General features: G+C 32.0%; 1 protein-coding gene across 12 annotated transcripts in view; it reads right to left on the reverse strand.

The window, feature by feature from the left end:
- Positions 1–16,547, reverse strand: part of LOC106667237 (nuclear protein MDM1) — a 136,203-nt gene that overhangs the window by 11,249 nt on the left and 108,407 nt on the right. For 9 of the 12 annotated variants that reach the window (XR_001340522.2, XR_001340523.2, XM_014395065.2 and 6 more), the window contains 9 exons: positions 15,596–15,824; positions 15,180–15,285; positions 14,930–15,116; positions 14,641–14,856; positions 13,429–13,522; positions 13,240–13,350; positions 12,808–12,894; positions 8,626–8,757; positions 2,676–2,846 (listed from right to left, as the gene is read on the reverse strand). Coding sequence is in view for 10 of the 12 variants with exons in the window: in XM_014395065.2 (XP_014250551.1) it covers positions 2,676–2,846; positions 8,626–8,757; positions 12,808–12,894; positions 13,240–13,350; positions 13,429–13,522; positions 14,641–14,856; positions 14,930–15,116; positions 15,180–15,285; positions 15,596–15,824 (1,333 nt within the window). In the remaining 2 variants the exon portion in view is untranslated. The remainder of the gene's footprint in view (positions 1–2,675; positions 2,847–8,625; positions 8,758–12,807; positions 12,895–13,239; positions 13,351–13,428; positions 13,523–14,640; positions 14,857–14,929; positions 15,117–15,179; positions 15,286–15,595; positions 15,825–16,547) is intronic. The other 3 variants (XM_014395073.2, XM_014395074.2, XM_014395069.2) reach the window with 2 other exon arrangements.

Here is a 16,547-nt window from a genome sequence, read left to right on the forward strand (position 1 = left end):
GAAAAGACATTAGAATTTTTTCCGACAGTCAGGCCAATCTTAAGTCATTACAAAAAGAGCTATCAACATCTAGGCTGGTGGAGGAAATTGTTGAACTTATTAATAGGATTACTACCAGGTACGAGAATAGGGTAACCCTCATATGGATATCAGCTCATAAGGGTCACTATGGCAATGAAGAGGCGGATAGCCTGGCCAAAGAAGGCTCAAATACTGCATTTGTCGGGCCACAACCGGTATTACCCCACTCTACAAGCACAGCGAAAGAGAGTATTAATAGCTGGGGCATGAAACAATTCCTAAAAGAATGGACTCTGTCCCCCGGACATAGGCAATCGAAGGAGTTTGTGAAGGAGATCAAACCAAAAGAAGGCTATTCTCTAACTCAAGGAGGGGAATTAGGAGGCTGATAGGTATCCTGACGGGCCATTGCCCCTTGAGAAGACACCTCTTCATAATGGGTATTTTACCAGACCCCTTCTGCTGCTTCTGTGAAAGAAAAGAATAAACGGCACGGCACTACCTCGCAGAGTGTGATAGGTATGCCAGGCATAGATTTGAAACTTTTGAAGGAGTGGGCATTGCCAAATCACTCCTCGAGATAAAATGGTCCAAAATCTTGGGGTTTGTGAACAAGTCCAAGAGGTTTATGCAGGACACGTGAGCCGACCAAGTCCCGGACCTTTTAGGGATGGGGTACAAGTCTACCCAGGCATTTAAGCCCTCGGGTTCCACCCTGCGTAATATATATATATACCTATACTTGGGATAGCAAAAACAAATACATAATCCTCCATCGCAGAATGGATCCAAATAAAACAAAAGGAGAAGTGGATAAACTCAAGCGGCGCTAGGCCCAGTAAACTTATATTAAAATAACCCTCACCAAGACTGGCAAACTCACTGCTACAGTTGGAGAGAGGTAGACTCAGATGAGTGTTAGGGCTACTAATCAGTTATTAGCATCTGAGAAAACATCTACACTACATGGGGATATATAACGATGATCCCATCTGTAGATTATGTAAGGAGGATGAAACCTATATCATGTTCGTATGCAAAGCAACGGCTCAATGGAGATACAGAGAAAACCTAGGAAATGAAATTGTAGCATCAACAGTCAATGACCTAATACTTCTGAGGAAAAGGATTGAGTCGATTGCACTGAACCTAGGAAGGTGCAATAAGCCAGAAGGCTGCAGTGCCTGGGAAGCACAAACCCCATACTGCCTTCGAACGACCCATACTGCCTTCGCAGCACAAACCCCGCTTCCTAATATCCTCATCACCATCACCATCATTATGGTTTATGCACTCTGAAATAGAGATTTTCAGTTTCATGCGAGATCTCATATTTTTACAAGGTATTTTGTTAATTTAGAAAAAAATGCATTTTTGTAATTTAATTTTTTTTTTTTACAGCAAAGGGGAAACTGCAGCTCAGACTGCTAAGAAAATTTGTTATGAAGCTTTAGGAAAAAGTACCGTCAGTAATAGTTGTGCTCAGTTCATAAGTCGCAAAGCATCTAATTGTTCTTCAACTGTTGATGATGACCAATTTCAAGGCTTTTGTCTTAATGAGTTCTTCCCATATTGACTGAGAAGAATTTATTGGATCGCATCTCTATATGCGATACTTTTATGATGCATGAGTCAAATACCTTGTAAATGGCATATTTTTAAAAATGTTGATAACAGGGGTATTTATATAAATAATTGGGTCCTTTACAACAGTATTCAGAGAGGAAAATCCTGAGGAAATGCAGCAACTGTTACCAACTCCAGAAGCTGGATTTCATCCCAAGAATGTTGTACATTCAGTGGAATTACACAAATGCGCTTGATTATAAGCTTCTTTCATCCAACGAAATCATCAATTTTAGTACTGCACGCAAATGTAGCGATTAAAATCAACAACTGACCTAAAATGCCATTGGTTGTTAATTGCAAAGCGATTTTTTTTTTCTACCAGGATAACGCTTGCTCCATGTGTCTTTGCAGATGCACCAAAAATTGTTGCGATGTGCTACAGTTTTAGAATTTTTATTTAACTTATTCTGGGTTTCTGTGAAACTCTACAGATGGGGGAAATTCACTTTGCTTAAGGACTGCAGAAAAAACATCGCTCAAAAACCTGAGAAGTTCTGGGAGGACGGAATTACAAAATTAGATGAAAGATGGCATCAGGTGGAACAAAATGATTTGTATATTGTTGATTAAGTTTGTTTACACGAATCTGAAATTTCTATTGAATTTACCATCAAAAAACACTACAGGCTTATTTTATGACCCAATTCTTTAAAAATAGCCACACAACCCCGTCATTCTCGATTCTTAATATTTCCAATTCAAAAGCATCGTACATATGAAAAAAAATGAGTTAAAGTGTTGAAAAAAAGAAATAAAAATCAACAGAATTAACAATAAAACACTAGCTATTTTGAACACTAGTGTTACACCCTTATTATTTTCATGATAAACTAAGCTGTATAGTTACTAATTGATTATACTAGTAAACCTTAAAACACACCATAAAAAAATGCTTTAATTACATGCCATTTTTTTAAAGAACTGTTAAAGTCGACCAAATCTTAAAAGAATTACTGTAACAATATCTTGTAGTGTTGACAAATTATTTAAAAAAAAATGAAAAACATATATGATAATGTAATTACCTTGAGATACATTCTGAGTAACAGTAAAAGTCTTCCCTGTGTCCAAAGGAACTGTCCAATTGACGGGTTCCGGCGATCTCATGAGAATTTGTTCCGGCGATTTCACCCTGGTTGGCTCAGGGGGTGATTTGACAACAGGTTCGGACAAAATAGCTGCATCAGGTTCTTCCTCTGAAACCCAATACACTCAATCGTATGCTTATTATTTATTTTTTATTTTTTTTAAACAGTGATATTAACCCATTACATGCACATTTAAGTAAAAGGGATTTTATTACCGAATTAAAATCGGTAAGCTGATTGATGTCAACTTATGAAAAAAAAGGTTCCATTTTTCCACAATACATTTACAATTTCAGTAAAAATCACAAAATTAAATCATTTACAGTTACAGTTGACGAATACAAAAAATTCTATGGAGGATTTTAAAAGGCATTTGACAAAAATATATGTACATGAAAATGAGAAAGAACCTATAATAATACCTTTTGTCTAATAATTCTCTTTTTATTTTATGCTATAAACTTTGCGCCTTTACTCTTAGATTCTGAAATAAAAATAGGAAAATATATAAAAGTGACACAACTTTGCCACGTTATTTTTCCTTAAACCATTCCTAATCTCTACATCATAAAATATGTCTTCTTGCTATTAATTTAATTCTAGTTTTTTAAAAACAATTTTCCAGATTATGATTCATATTATAAATACGAAAGTGCACGGATTCTTAATAAAACCATTCCTAATCTCTACATCATAAAATATGTCTTCTTGCTATTAATTTAATTCTAGTTTTTTAAAAACAATTTTCCAGATTATGATTCATATTATAAATACGAAAGTGCACGGATTCTTAATAAAACAATACCTGCTCGGACATAATCACATGTTTATAAGACACACCTAACAAACCATTACACTACTATATTAATTTTGTGTATAATTAATAATAATTATCATCTACATTCAAGTATTTCACTCTTGTTTAATTTTATGGAATTATTTAATAAAAAATATAAAATAATAAAATTAATCAGTAAAGAAGAGCAGAAAAAAGGGGGCAGATTTAATAGTAATTTAAACATATTTATCAAGGCGTTTAGAATCACTGAAATAAAAGGAACAGAAGGGTGAAAGACAGCAATAGGTAATAATAACTTAATAAGCAATTATAATTGTTGTAGAACTGTACAAAGACACTCTGTGTTCGTATTTTCAGAAAAATCTTATTTTAAGTGATTTTAATTTAACAATCAAAAGGGGAATTAGGAATGTTTCAAAGATAACTAAAATATACAAAAATTCTTCAAATTAAAGAGTGATTTTTTAATTACTTTGTCAGCAAAAGGCTATTCAGATAATTGCTTCATGTGAAATATTTAACTTCACAAATTAAAAGAAATAAGAAGAGCAACTACTTTCAGCAAAATACAGGCCCATGAAAATCAAGGTAGTCAAGCTGTCATCAAAGAACTGTCCACCAAAGGAAAAAGAAAAATCTTCAGGAAACTACAACAAAGATCAGTAAATAAAAAATATAATAGTAAAATAAAATATATCATGCACTGCAGTCCACTTGAGGCAGCAATTTACATGGTTATTGACATCGTTTAATTAAAGATAAAACTTATATTATGTATAATTAATAAATTTGACGAAAGTAAAAAGTGGTATTGCAAAAATTTTAGATAATAATTGATTTGGTTCCATCACTGACTTAACCTTTCAGAACGGACTGTAGTGTGAAAGAAAACGTCACAACTGACACTACATAAGCACTATTAAATACAATGGACATATGAGAACCAAAACCACATTTTTCTGTTAAAATTTTTATCCATGACACATTATTATCATATTTATAAACTAGAAGTGAAAAGAAAACTTTTTCCTTGGGACATTATTTTGTAATTGGTAAATGAAACACCCTGTATACAAATCTGGAAAGGTCCATTAAGGCAGACATACAAACAATGTTACACTAATTAATTAATCAACTATCTAATAAATTAATTATTTATTGTTTAAAATAATATTAAAAACATTACAGAAGAAATTATTAAAGATTAATTAATATATGTTTTAGTCAGTCTTCTTAACCTAAGTACTTATTTTTAATTGATTTATTACTTTTATGCAAAGTTTGCACTTTAAGATGCTACATGTCAGAGTTTTGCAATCTGCAAGAATAAAGTCAGGGTTTCTCCAGGAAAATTTTATTCTCCAATGAAGCTACTTTTAACAATGATTGATCATTAAAACAACCCAGCAGCCATTACTGATTATTAGTCCAGACTGTTGCCATGAGGTTGATCATTGGTGGTCGGTAAATGTATGGTGTAGGATTTTAAGCGATCAAATTATCGATTCTAACCTGTTTGAGATTCTGTAAATAGCCAAGGTTATGTATACTTTCGAGGGGAAATCAGGCAAAATAATTTTTTTTAACGATTTGTAAGGTCATAAATGGAACACCCTGTATACTAAATCCGCATGACTTTTGAGTTCTGCGGTGATGGTCTTTTTGTTAATTTGATTTTTTTTCCATGTAACAAAGATCTGCAGAAACTTTTTCATTGCTTCAGTTGAAAGTATATATTTGTTTTGTTATATTTTAATTAATTTGTAGCAGTATAAAAAGATAGTACTGCACCAGTACAACTTTATATTGCAAGATAATAAAAATAATGAAATACAGGTACAACTTCATATGAGCAAGCCAATCACAATTAGTACGAATATCAAACAAAAAAATTTATACAAATGGATAATGATTTTTTTAACATGTTCTGTCTGGTGGCATTTAAAAAAAAAATTAATATTCTTATGCATTATGACCTTCCTGCAGGCAGCCATTCCACAGGTGGAATACTTCACTCCCCCTGAAGTACCACCGTATTGAAAATTTTAAAGGTTTTACAAAAAATCAAATTGACTCCCTTTGCGATGAAAAATTCTAACCAGTATTAAAAATAAATTGAGAGTTTAATTGAATGGATTTTAACTTTGTGTGACAAATTATGCTCTTCAAGTATAAAAATAATTGATTTATAAGATTGTAAACAAATTCAATTGAATAAAAGTTTTTTTTTTTAAGAATCAAATATACCAATTAATGAATTGGATGTGATGATATTAAGTTGAACAACTGTAACAGGAATATATTTACATATCCCCTCCCCTACAAGTGATTTCATAGATTTTTTTTTTTTTTAAATTGAGTATTACAACTATGGGTAACAAGCAAAAGTGTACGAAAATGAACAAAACAAATAAGGGAAATAGCAACAAAAGAGAGGAAAAACCACCGACTGGTAGCATTCCACATTATTTGAATAAATTATACAGTTAATTTATGTCCCTTTCGTCAATGGACTAAACATTTCTGGGCCATCGCCTACTTAACATCCGTGTAGGATTTAACAAGATTCTGCAGGTTGGGAGCTGCTGGATGAGTTGATTAAGAATGAGAGAGTTTTGTGGAATTTATGATTAGGATTAGGGTCCAGGTCATTGTGGTTTGTTTCATTGTATATGCAGAACCTTGAAAGGGCCTCATATCATCTTTTGAGTCATGTGTCACAGGTCTAGTACATTCCCAAATATCACACCTTGCAATATGGATACATTTGATGGCAGGTTTATTTTATAGAGGGTGAAAGTGATATTCATGGATTTATCTGTGCTGATTTTAATTATCTTTTCGTTGCACCATTGCCCGATTAATTGAATCATGTTGCTTCAGGTTGGTGGAAAATGTCAGCTGAACATATGTGGTAAAGGAGTCCCTTTGCTAATGTGGAAATACATAAAGCGAGGTAGCTGCGTAGGATTAGGTAATATGTAAAAGGAATGGTATTGTTGAGCAACAACAGCACAAAACAATATATGTAATACTATTGATTACAACTCTTAAAGAAATCCATTATGTAACCAGTCTGTTTGCCAGAATTACAGACCAGTGTATATATAATGTGGGAAGATTAGGGGCTGACAAAAGCTGAGGTCATCGCTGACCCTCTGCATGTTTGTACTTCTTTTCCTGGTCTTTCATGCCAACTGCAGCCATTTGAGCATCTCGATTTGTTACTGACTCTCTGGTTTTGTATGAAAACTAAGTCGATATTCTAAAATGTTAGCTTTTAATTTGTACTTCAGGTTGTCAACTTCAGAATAAAACATCATCTCCACAAACACGGATGTCTGGTGACATTCACCTCCCCAGAGTGCTCAATATTTCTCGGGGTGTAGTCGAACCCACTCCATTCTTGCTAATAACTTACTTTCCAGACATCAAACAGAGAACTCAATATTTTTCGGGGTAGGGGTTGAACAACCCCTTCCTTTCATGCTAATAAATTACATCCATTCTAATAAATTAATATAAATACAACACCCAATACAAAGATGTCTGGTGACATTCTCCCCCAGAGTACTCAATATTCCTCGGGCGGGATTGAACCCACTCCATTCTTTCAGAGAAGAAAAAATTTAAAGTAATAGGGTTCATTTCTACATCCATTACAGTTACTCTAACTTACCCTTTCTTGAAAAACATAGACACAAAATTTCATAGGATGTAGTTTGATGAAATATCAGACAGTGGTAGTTATCGGAAAGCGAAATAAACCTGTGCTGTTGTAAAATGCTTCTTTCAACAATTTCAAACTTAAAGTAAATATAGAAGTTACAATTATGAAAAAATAACCGTAATAATTAAAACAGATCACGTGGATCTCCACTTACTTAAAAGGTTTCCTCATTCAGGGCATACCACCTGATATAACAAACGTTTGATTATAGACGTTCCTGTTTCAATTTTTGTACAGCAGGATTTTTCTAATATGTATAGTCAATACATATTATCTAATAATTAAGCGAACTGATAAAATTATTCTTTGAGCAACCTACTTCATCACTTCACTGCAGTCTTTGAGGTTCTAGGCATATTTTTTAACCCTTGAATTGAGATATCAGCTTATTTCCTTTCACTATTTCCAAGCTGTGTATATATATTTTACAAGGGTTTGTCATGGCAGAGGTCATATCAACCCTTGGGATGCTGGTGTTTTTGGAAAAAAAAAGAAACATGCCCATTCGTAAGTATATATCAGAGTTTGAATAGAAGGATGCTGGATTTGAACCCGGGACCTTTACCTTACAGTGATGAGCACTATGTCAATGCATTAACCGTTGTGGCCACCGACACAAATCCCCCTCCCCCAGCTGTATTACAATTAACTTCTTTTGTGCTATTAATATTATTTATATGTACAAAACAAAAAGGATTTTTTAAAACTTTTGTTCAAAATCAACCAATTAAATACACAACTGTATATAGAGAGATGAGAGATTAAAATGAGTTAATTCATGATTACCGTTCTTAAAATATAGTTCTCTCTCAATCTCTCTCTCTTTCTCTCCTCTGTCTCTCTGTCTCTCTCTCTCTCTCTCTCTCTCTCTCTCTCTCTCTCCCTCGTGACATTTTGTTATAATAAAATGATTCAAATTCAAATCAGTTTTAGTTACCATTATTTAAAATTTTGAATTTCTGCACTTTGAAATTTGCCATAAAAACTCATTGTGAAAATGTATATGAAAATGAAATGTGATCATTTCGCATGCAGGATCATTCAGAGTGTTATGCGTGCATTACTACTTACAAAACACTAAAATGCAGTGAAACGATTAATTAGATGTTTTACATAAAGAAATTTGATATTGTTAAAATTTCAAGTTAAGCCAGAAAGCCTTGTAATAAAATAATGGAGAGTAAATATGAACAAAGCTTTAGTATTGAAATTTTAAGATATAGAAGGAAGGGTATATCATATTTATTGTTAATAAATCTGTAAGATATAATTATGTGTGCAAACACCTACTGTTTAAAATGTGGAACGGTAGGATTTGAAGATAATATCAAAATACTGATGGCCATCCTTATACTTACTGTTTTTGTCTGTATCATTGACGTTTGGTGAGGTTATCTCTTTAGGTTTATGAGTCCCTCTTGCCTTGGAATCACTGGCTTTTACAGAACCTGTGTTAGATTTGGTTCGGGTGGGAGCGGTTTGAAGGGTAGCTAAAGAAACATACAGAAGAGAATAAAGCACTAACTAAACACATATTTCAGAATCAAGTACATTTTTCTTGCAAAAACTGGTTCAACAGAATTGTCTCTAACCACGATATCAGAATATGTAGTGCATTACTATTAATTAATGTAGTCAAAGCTTCTCTCCATCGCAATCTTCTCCCATCACATTTGATATCCTTTATGCCAGATGGGTATGTCAGATATCCATTTTTGTGTATCACTGCGACATTTTTCTATGTAGGTCTATTATTCCTCTTTAATGTTCTCATGATGTCACGTATCTTCATTTCATTATATTTATTTAACTGCTCATGTTAAAAAAAACACAAGATGAACAGAGTTTTTCCTTTTTATAGTTTTCTTCATAGTTTATTGTTTTCAAATATCGCCTTCTTACAAATCTTCTATTTAAATTTGTCTGCTTACAGATGATTTAGGGTTCACAGTATTCTTGAGGTTTACACGTGTTTTCTGGATGAATGTAAGAATCAAAATTGAAGGCTAAGTCTGTTTGCCATAGCATCTTAACTATTGATTTTTAATTTTTTATTTATATCAATTAACGAATTCTTCTCACACACAGTTAATACAAACAATCAAAACTCAAAGCACTGCAAATTACTTAACAAAGTTTAATTATAATATTTTATAGAATAAAATTCTGTCTTTTTCAACATGAAAAACAAGCAATTTAATTAATTTAAATAATAAATAGTTAATCTAAACCAGTGAATCGCTTAAAAACTAAACTCTAGAATAGATTGTAGTATTTATTTGTAAGTTTATTAAAAAACTGATTCACTAATTGTACCAGGTAACCAGAAAAGTTCATGTAGGCTTAAAGGGTTTAAGAATTGTTTCAATTAAAATTAGTTATGAATTTTTATTCAGGGAAATAGTCTCCATCAGCATTTATAATATTTTCCCAACAAATTACTAGCCCAGTTAAGCCCTTCTTATAAAATTCTGTATCCCAGAACTTAAAAAATAAATTCAGCTCACTTTCCAGCTGTTCGTGATTCAAATTTCCGATTGCACATATGATTTGCTACTGGCCCGATTGCTACTTAAGAATAGGTCAAAATCTGATAGAGCCAGGTCTAGAGAGTTTGAAGAGTGTGTAAGGACTTCTCAAACCAAACTTCATTATTAACTCTTCCGTTTGGCTGTATGAGGTCTCGCGTTGTCCTGGTGAAAAATTACATCTGTTCCTGAGAGCAAGTTGCTCCTCGGCTAGAACAAGAGATACTCATCGCAGTTGGCTTGAGTAGATTTCTGTGGAGATGGTCTGGCTGTCATTCATAATGAACAATGCCTGTCATACTCCAAGCGTCAACTTTTGTCGATGAGTAGTTGGACAGAACATTGAAAAATGTACTCTGTGCTGTGAAAGCAAAAGGGAATGTTTAGACACTGAAGCTCATTAATGTCGGTCAATTTATGAAAAGCCAATTTGCTGAGCTTCCACGTCTTCCTATATGGATATAAGCTTGAGTGAATGGTTTCATTGCTGGTTCAATTTTGGCAGTCTTCTGACATATTTGACTTGAATTAAGATAGAATTTCTACCAGACTGACATCTTCAATCCCCTCATTCCCAGAAGCAAACTTTCTGAACCACTTTTGGGCAGTGTGCTCACTTATTGTGTCATCACGAAATGCAGTGCAAATTTAATGAGATGAAGACCAAATTCATACAATAAGCACGAAGGTTGGTTTTGAAGTCATGAGAAAGAAAATATTTTTTCATTTACAGTGAACTGTTCAAGACACTTTTTCAAACAAATGAAAAACGGCATGAACTTTTATGGCTACCTAGTAGTATCTTATCATTTTTGTCTACCTAAATTTGCTTGTTTTGGTCTGGTCAATGAATTTCAGCTTCTCTATATCTTCAGAGGACACAGACCGATTACTGTTGATGGCAAGAAGCCGAAATGCATCTGACAGACCAAAACCAGCAAGAATAGGCAGACCAAAATGATTGGTAACGACAAACTTCAGGTTTATCACTCTGCATACTCCAAGAGGAAATCTCATAAAAAAAATAAAATATTTAAATAATCTGGTTAATAAAATATGTTGCATTTCTAATTTAACACTCCTGCCAAGTAAATCAATAAAACATAAAATAATGTATTTCAGAACCATGTTTTACCAGTTATCTTTTACGAGTATTTTTTCACTTTCAGGTAATTTGCTTTTAATGTAAATTTTGATTGTTTATTCGAACAATATGAAAGCAATGTGTTGTGAGATATCTTGAGTGAAAATATTTCTTAAATATGTTGCAATGTAATGTGTAAATTTAACCTTAGAAAAAATAAAATAGGCATAAATACAATAGAACTTTAAAGAAGCAATAATTTCTTTCACCTCATTAACTGTTCATGAAGATCATAGCTTTTGGAAATACTAGTGAAAGCTAAAGTAAATTAGGCAAAATGCAATCTATAGTATAAAAGTGCACTATTATTGGAATTGCCTATATGTGAGAAAAGGAGCAATTATTTTGTTTTAAGTTTGACTACAGAAATTTTAGATGCAATTAATAAATAAATTATTATAAAAAAAGAAAAAATAATAAAATGGAAAAATAAAACAATTTCTGTTAACCAGTTATTGCTTGGTTAAGGAAACTAAGCTACAGTAGACCCTAGAACAATTATAACATCAAACATCACATGAGCAATTAAATTGTACACTCTCGTTAAAGCTTTAATGTTGATAAAATTGTTTTGTAATTTGCGTTTAATTTAAGCTTAACGCAAATCCAGCCGATTGATATTTTGAGAAAACAATACTATAAATATATATAATATATACACTAATAATTGAAAATCAAATCAGGCAATGGTCATGAGTAATATACAACTAATTTGGTGTTTTCCTTTTTTTTCTTCAATAAAAGGAGTAAAATTAGATTGTGTTTCAATTGAAAACATTGCAGTAATATGCTTTAAAATTTCCATGCAAACTACAATTTTCACTAGGACATTCAATGATAGCTCAAAGTTGTTCATGTGAACATTTAAAAATAGAAAAAAAGTATATATGGGTCATTGTGATAATTAAATGAAATCATGCAGTCATGCAGATATATTTTTTCACATCTGTGATGATGGGATCAGGTATTAGAGTGTCACACAAATTGAAACTTAAACAATTCCGTTTACCAAAAAAACCAATACAATTTTTAAAAAAATTAGAAGTTGTTCTCAACGAACTTTGTTGCATTTTATGTCATTTAAATTAAAAAATATAAAAAAGGAGTTTTTAAAGAAATTAATAGTGAATTTAATGAATGAATTTAAACACTGCCCTATAAGCTACAAAGCAACTACAGCTATTTATCAATTAACAAAGGAACTGGAAATGAAATTATGATTTTTGTCACAAATTGGATCTGCTCTTTTTGAGCAATGAGTATATTTTTTGGGAGGCAATAGTAGTGTGGTTTGCTACATTATTTTTACCTAAATCAACCTACTTTGTTCAAATTATCAAACCTTACTTTTACTTATACTTTTTCCAATGTCTACAATCAACTTGGTTTGTACAAGAATAATATTTTTCCTAGCATAATTATTACCTAGTAAATATATAGACGGATCACATAATAGTAGAATTTACATATATTTTTAAAAGTATGTTGTATGTTTTTGGGTCCGAAGTAAGCAAGTACACACCATGCCAACATCTAAACATTTTGTCCTTCACTAAATCTGGAAATTGATCGTTTAAAACATATGCCTAAGTTGAAATAAAACAAATCATTGAATAAGATAATCCTGCCAGCTTACAAAATAATAATAACAAAAATAAAACATAATTTGTCAATTTGGTTGAAATTAATATAAAGTAGTTTTTGCCTAAAGACCAAACCAATATAATTTATCTGAATCGCTAAGGGGAATTAATTTAAGCCCAAAATAAACTTTATCGTGAAATTATTAGTTAAAGAGCTAAAACAAACACAGACAAACATGTTCGAGCATCCATATCTTGGAGACTATTTATTTTGATTTCACTTACTCGGTCGTTCTCGTTTTTCTGGAGGTGGCGTCTTTTGGTGTAATTTCGAAGTTCCACGTTTCGGTGATCCAGCTGATTGAGATCTCCCTGTAACATTAAAATTATGACAATTGCAATTAAAATAATAAAAAACACTCCGTTTTATTTGTTTTCTATATTACTGCAATTACAGCACACACAATACATGAAACCAATTTAATAAAATCGTGATTACCAATATGTCAACAAAATTGAGTACTTCTTACATATTTTATTACTTTAATTTCAAAATACTAATTATTTAATGGTATCATTTAAATTTTTAACCAGACTCCGTGCTTATGGTATAAATTTCTCAACTATTTATATGTTCATGTTATATAATTTAATTCATTATACATAAACAAGTAGTTTCAATATAAACAAGAAATCTATTGAATTCATATTTTTTACCAGTATAGTGTGCTTTTTGAGGACTCTGGCTTAAGTCACTTCCATCCTTTTTCCGAGGAATCACAGGCTCTAATTTTTCCCTGGTTGGTGAATGTAATATTCCTTGTTCTCCTAAAATAAGTAAATTATTATGGAAAACAGTTTTTTTAAATTTAATCTTATTTTTTAATTGTATTTTAATATACACACCAACTCCAGTAGTACGTTCAAGATGATGCCTAACAAAATTGTCAAACCTAGAGCGATGAATTCCATCTTTTTTATAGTCATCATATTTTTCACCCTAAAAACAATTGAAAAGATACAAATTATCTCATGAAAAGGTTTAAATAATATAAGGAAAATTAAAATTCAAAATAATTGTGCATTGACACTTGATGAATTTTGCAAAAAAAAAAAAAAAATTCCGGCCTGCTGGCGGTTGGCTTCATTGCCAGCACTTCATGTTTTGTCTATATCATATTCATTTTATCTTTAATGTTTAACCCTTCTACACATGATTAAAATATACCGCGTCCATTAAAATACGCCTTCATGCTATTTAAAAGATTATCTTACTTAAACTAACCTAAACATGGGGTTCTTGATATACTGCTGAGACGTCACCCCTACAACTACACTAAAATTATGCACAGCCTAAACCTACGGTTATGAGCCCAGCACCTTGACGCCCTTCCTTCATTCATGTCAATAAATACATTCACATACAGTAAAAAATTGTGTATTCACTATCCTAAGAGGTTCTAAATAGTTCGACAGGTCTGTGGGTACTCGATATTCCACACAAACCATATACACACTTAACCATTCACAAAAATAAATGCATTCACACCATTGGGTAGTCACCATGGTTTTTGATATAATGACAGTGACTGCAATCAAATTTCAAATATATGTATATAAAACTAAATAACCTAGACTACTTTGGTGTGGTTGTAGGTGCTCGAATCACCAAAGCATACTAATGTGTTCACACCAATAAATACATTCACTCAAATTAAGGATGTTATTTGAACCTATGTATGAAAGGGTTCCATATGTGCCTTAGAAGTTGTTTAAAATTTGTAAGCAAGCCACACCTTATTCTTTGTGGTGCTAATTCTTTCTTTCTACTAATATGTGATTTACAGATACTTGTGTACCACAGAAAGGGAATCTCTGTGGTCTTTCTTTGGCGAGGAGATACCTTCTGCCAATTGTCACAGCACAATAGACAAGTAAAGGTTAAATACCAAATATGAACATGAATATTTGATGAATTATTTATTATTTTTAATTGCATGTACACAATATTAAAAAATTCTTTGTTCATTGTAATAAACAAGAACTAATAAGGATGTCTATTGTTAAAATATGTTTTACAAAATTTTATTATATGTTTAAATTGATATTAAATTTTACCTTGCCCAATTTAGAATGCTGCCAGTTTTTAGTAGGTGAAGATTTCTTGTTGTTTTCTTTTTCTTTTTCTTCTTTTGAAATCGGTCGATGTGTTGAAGATGCTAAAGAGAGTGCTGATAGAGAGGAACGACGCGAAACTTGTTCCCAAAGTCCCATCTGCTTGCTATACAATTCGGCAATGTGCTCAGGGACAAGTTCTGTGCCCCATCCACGATGCTTAATGTAAAATTTAAAAAATAAGTCATCATGCGATCTTTTACATTCAATGTACTATAGTTGGATAATTTACCTTATATTGTCCTGCTTTCTTTCTAAGTTCAATAACTTCAGTGAACCAAGTATCCGGAAGTTGTTGTTGCGGTTGGGGTTGGATGAATGGGTCTCGTTTTCCCTTTACCGGTCGAATTTCATTTGAGTCGTATTGTGAAAATGGTCGAAAATTTTTCTCATATTCAGTCTTAATTTCCGATTTTTGACTGTAAATTTCAAAAAGGTTATATGATAAATTGAATGATACTACAATATTTATTTATTATTACCTTAATTTGAATTTATCTTCTTTACTAAATGATTCTTCTTGGATTTTTTCTTCCCCAGTATCAACAGTGTCGATGGCACTTACCAAAGGCTCCATTTCACCACTTCCTATGCAAATAAACATAACAAAATTTAACATTTTCATTTAAAATTTATAAAATATTACTGACTAGTTTATATTCTTCCTGGTGTCGTAACCTAACACTATTAATATATTTTTACTCTTTCTTTTTTTAATTTGTAGGACATACACATATAGAAAGAACCCAAAAAATGAACTGTTGAGTTCATAAAATAATTTGTATGCTTTTTGTTTATTTGTATGTGAGCGTATTGTAACAAACAAGTAGAACTTAATTAAGCATAACATTTGGATTTGTCTATTGACAATTTTGATAGACACAACAATTATTATTACCCTCTTGTTGTAATGTTCGCTTCTTGTGTACTGGGGCTATTTGGGCCTGGGGTTTGATGGCTCCCATACTTAGCGATTTCCTTGGCAAATTGTTCTTGTCATCTTCTTTGGACTTACCACTTCTAGGCCATGCAAATTGTAACCTGTATTCAGTACTTATTCTTGATATGGCATTTTTTAGGCCTCCATTTTTATTATTACTGTTTTCCACGGAGAAATTTGATATCATCTATAAACAGAAATTTTAAATATTATATTTTATTAACACCTTTCTTTATTTTTGCTGTAATGCATTAACAAAAATCAGTAAATAAAAGTATCGGTATTAGAAAACTAGTAGCAAGCAAATATGTGTAAAGTTTTATTATTTGCGCACTAATTATTAATACTTTTTAAACATAATTAAGGAACTAACAACTACTAAAATATCTATTTTGAAAACAACATTCAGACAAGCAGGGATACTTAATTTAAAATAAAATTAACGTCAAAGTTATTGATCAAAAATATTTGTTGAGTATGCATAATCATTTTATAGTGTAGGTAATAATTGTAGAATGTCAAGGTATAAAATATTGAAGGACTTTAAATATTGTAGTATCCCTCACCCACAAACTATAGTCCGCTATTTATTATCTGATACTAAACTCCTACTTAATTGACAGATACTTTCAAGACATCAGTGGCTCTCTATACGGTGTACCCCGAGGAAGTATCTTAAGACCGATCCTCTACACAGTATGCAGACATTCCTTCTCTTTCTGAAATTAGCAGGTAAAATCATCTCAACCAGAAACCTGCGAACCCAGAAGCTAGAAGCTTAAGACAAGCCTCCCTTTGACTTACTACTTGATACTAAAATCCGACTTAACCGATAAATAATTCAAGGAATATGGGAATATATATCTTAAGACCCATCCTACACAGTTAGCAAACTACTTTGAAACCAACC

Source organism: Cimex lectularius, unplaced genomic scaffold (genome assembly GCF_000648675.2).
Source record: "Cimex lectularius strain Harlan isolate CLEC.00 unplaced genomic scaffold, Clec_2.1 scaffold27, whole genome shotgun sequence".
Taxonomy (NCBI): Eukaryota; Metazoa; Arthropoda; class Insecta; order Hemiptera; family Cimicidae; genus Cimex; species Cimex lectularius.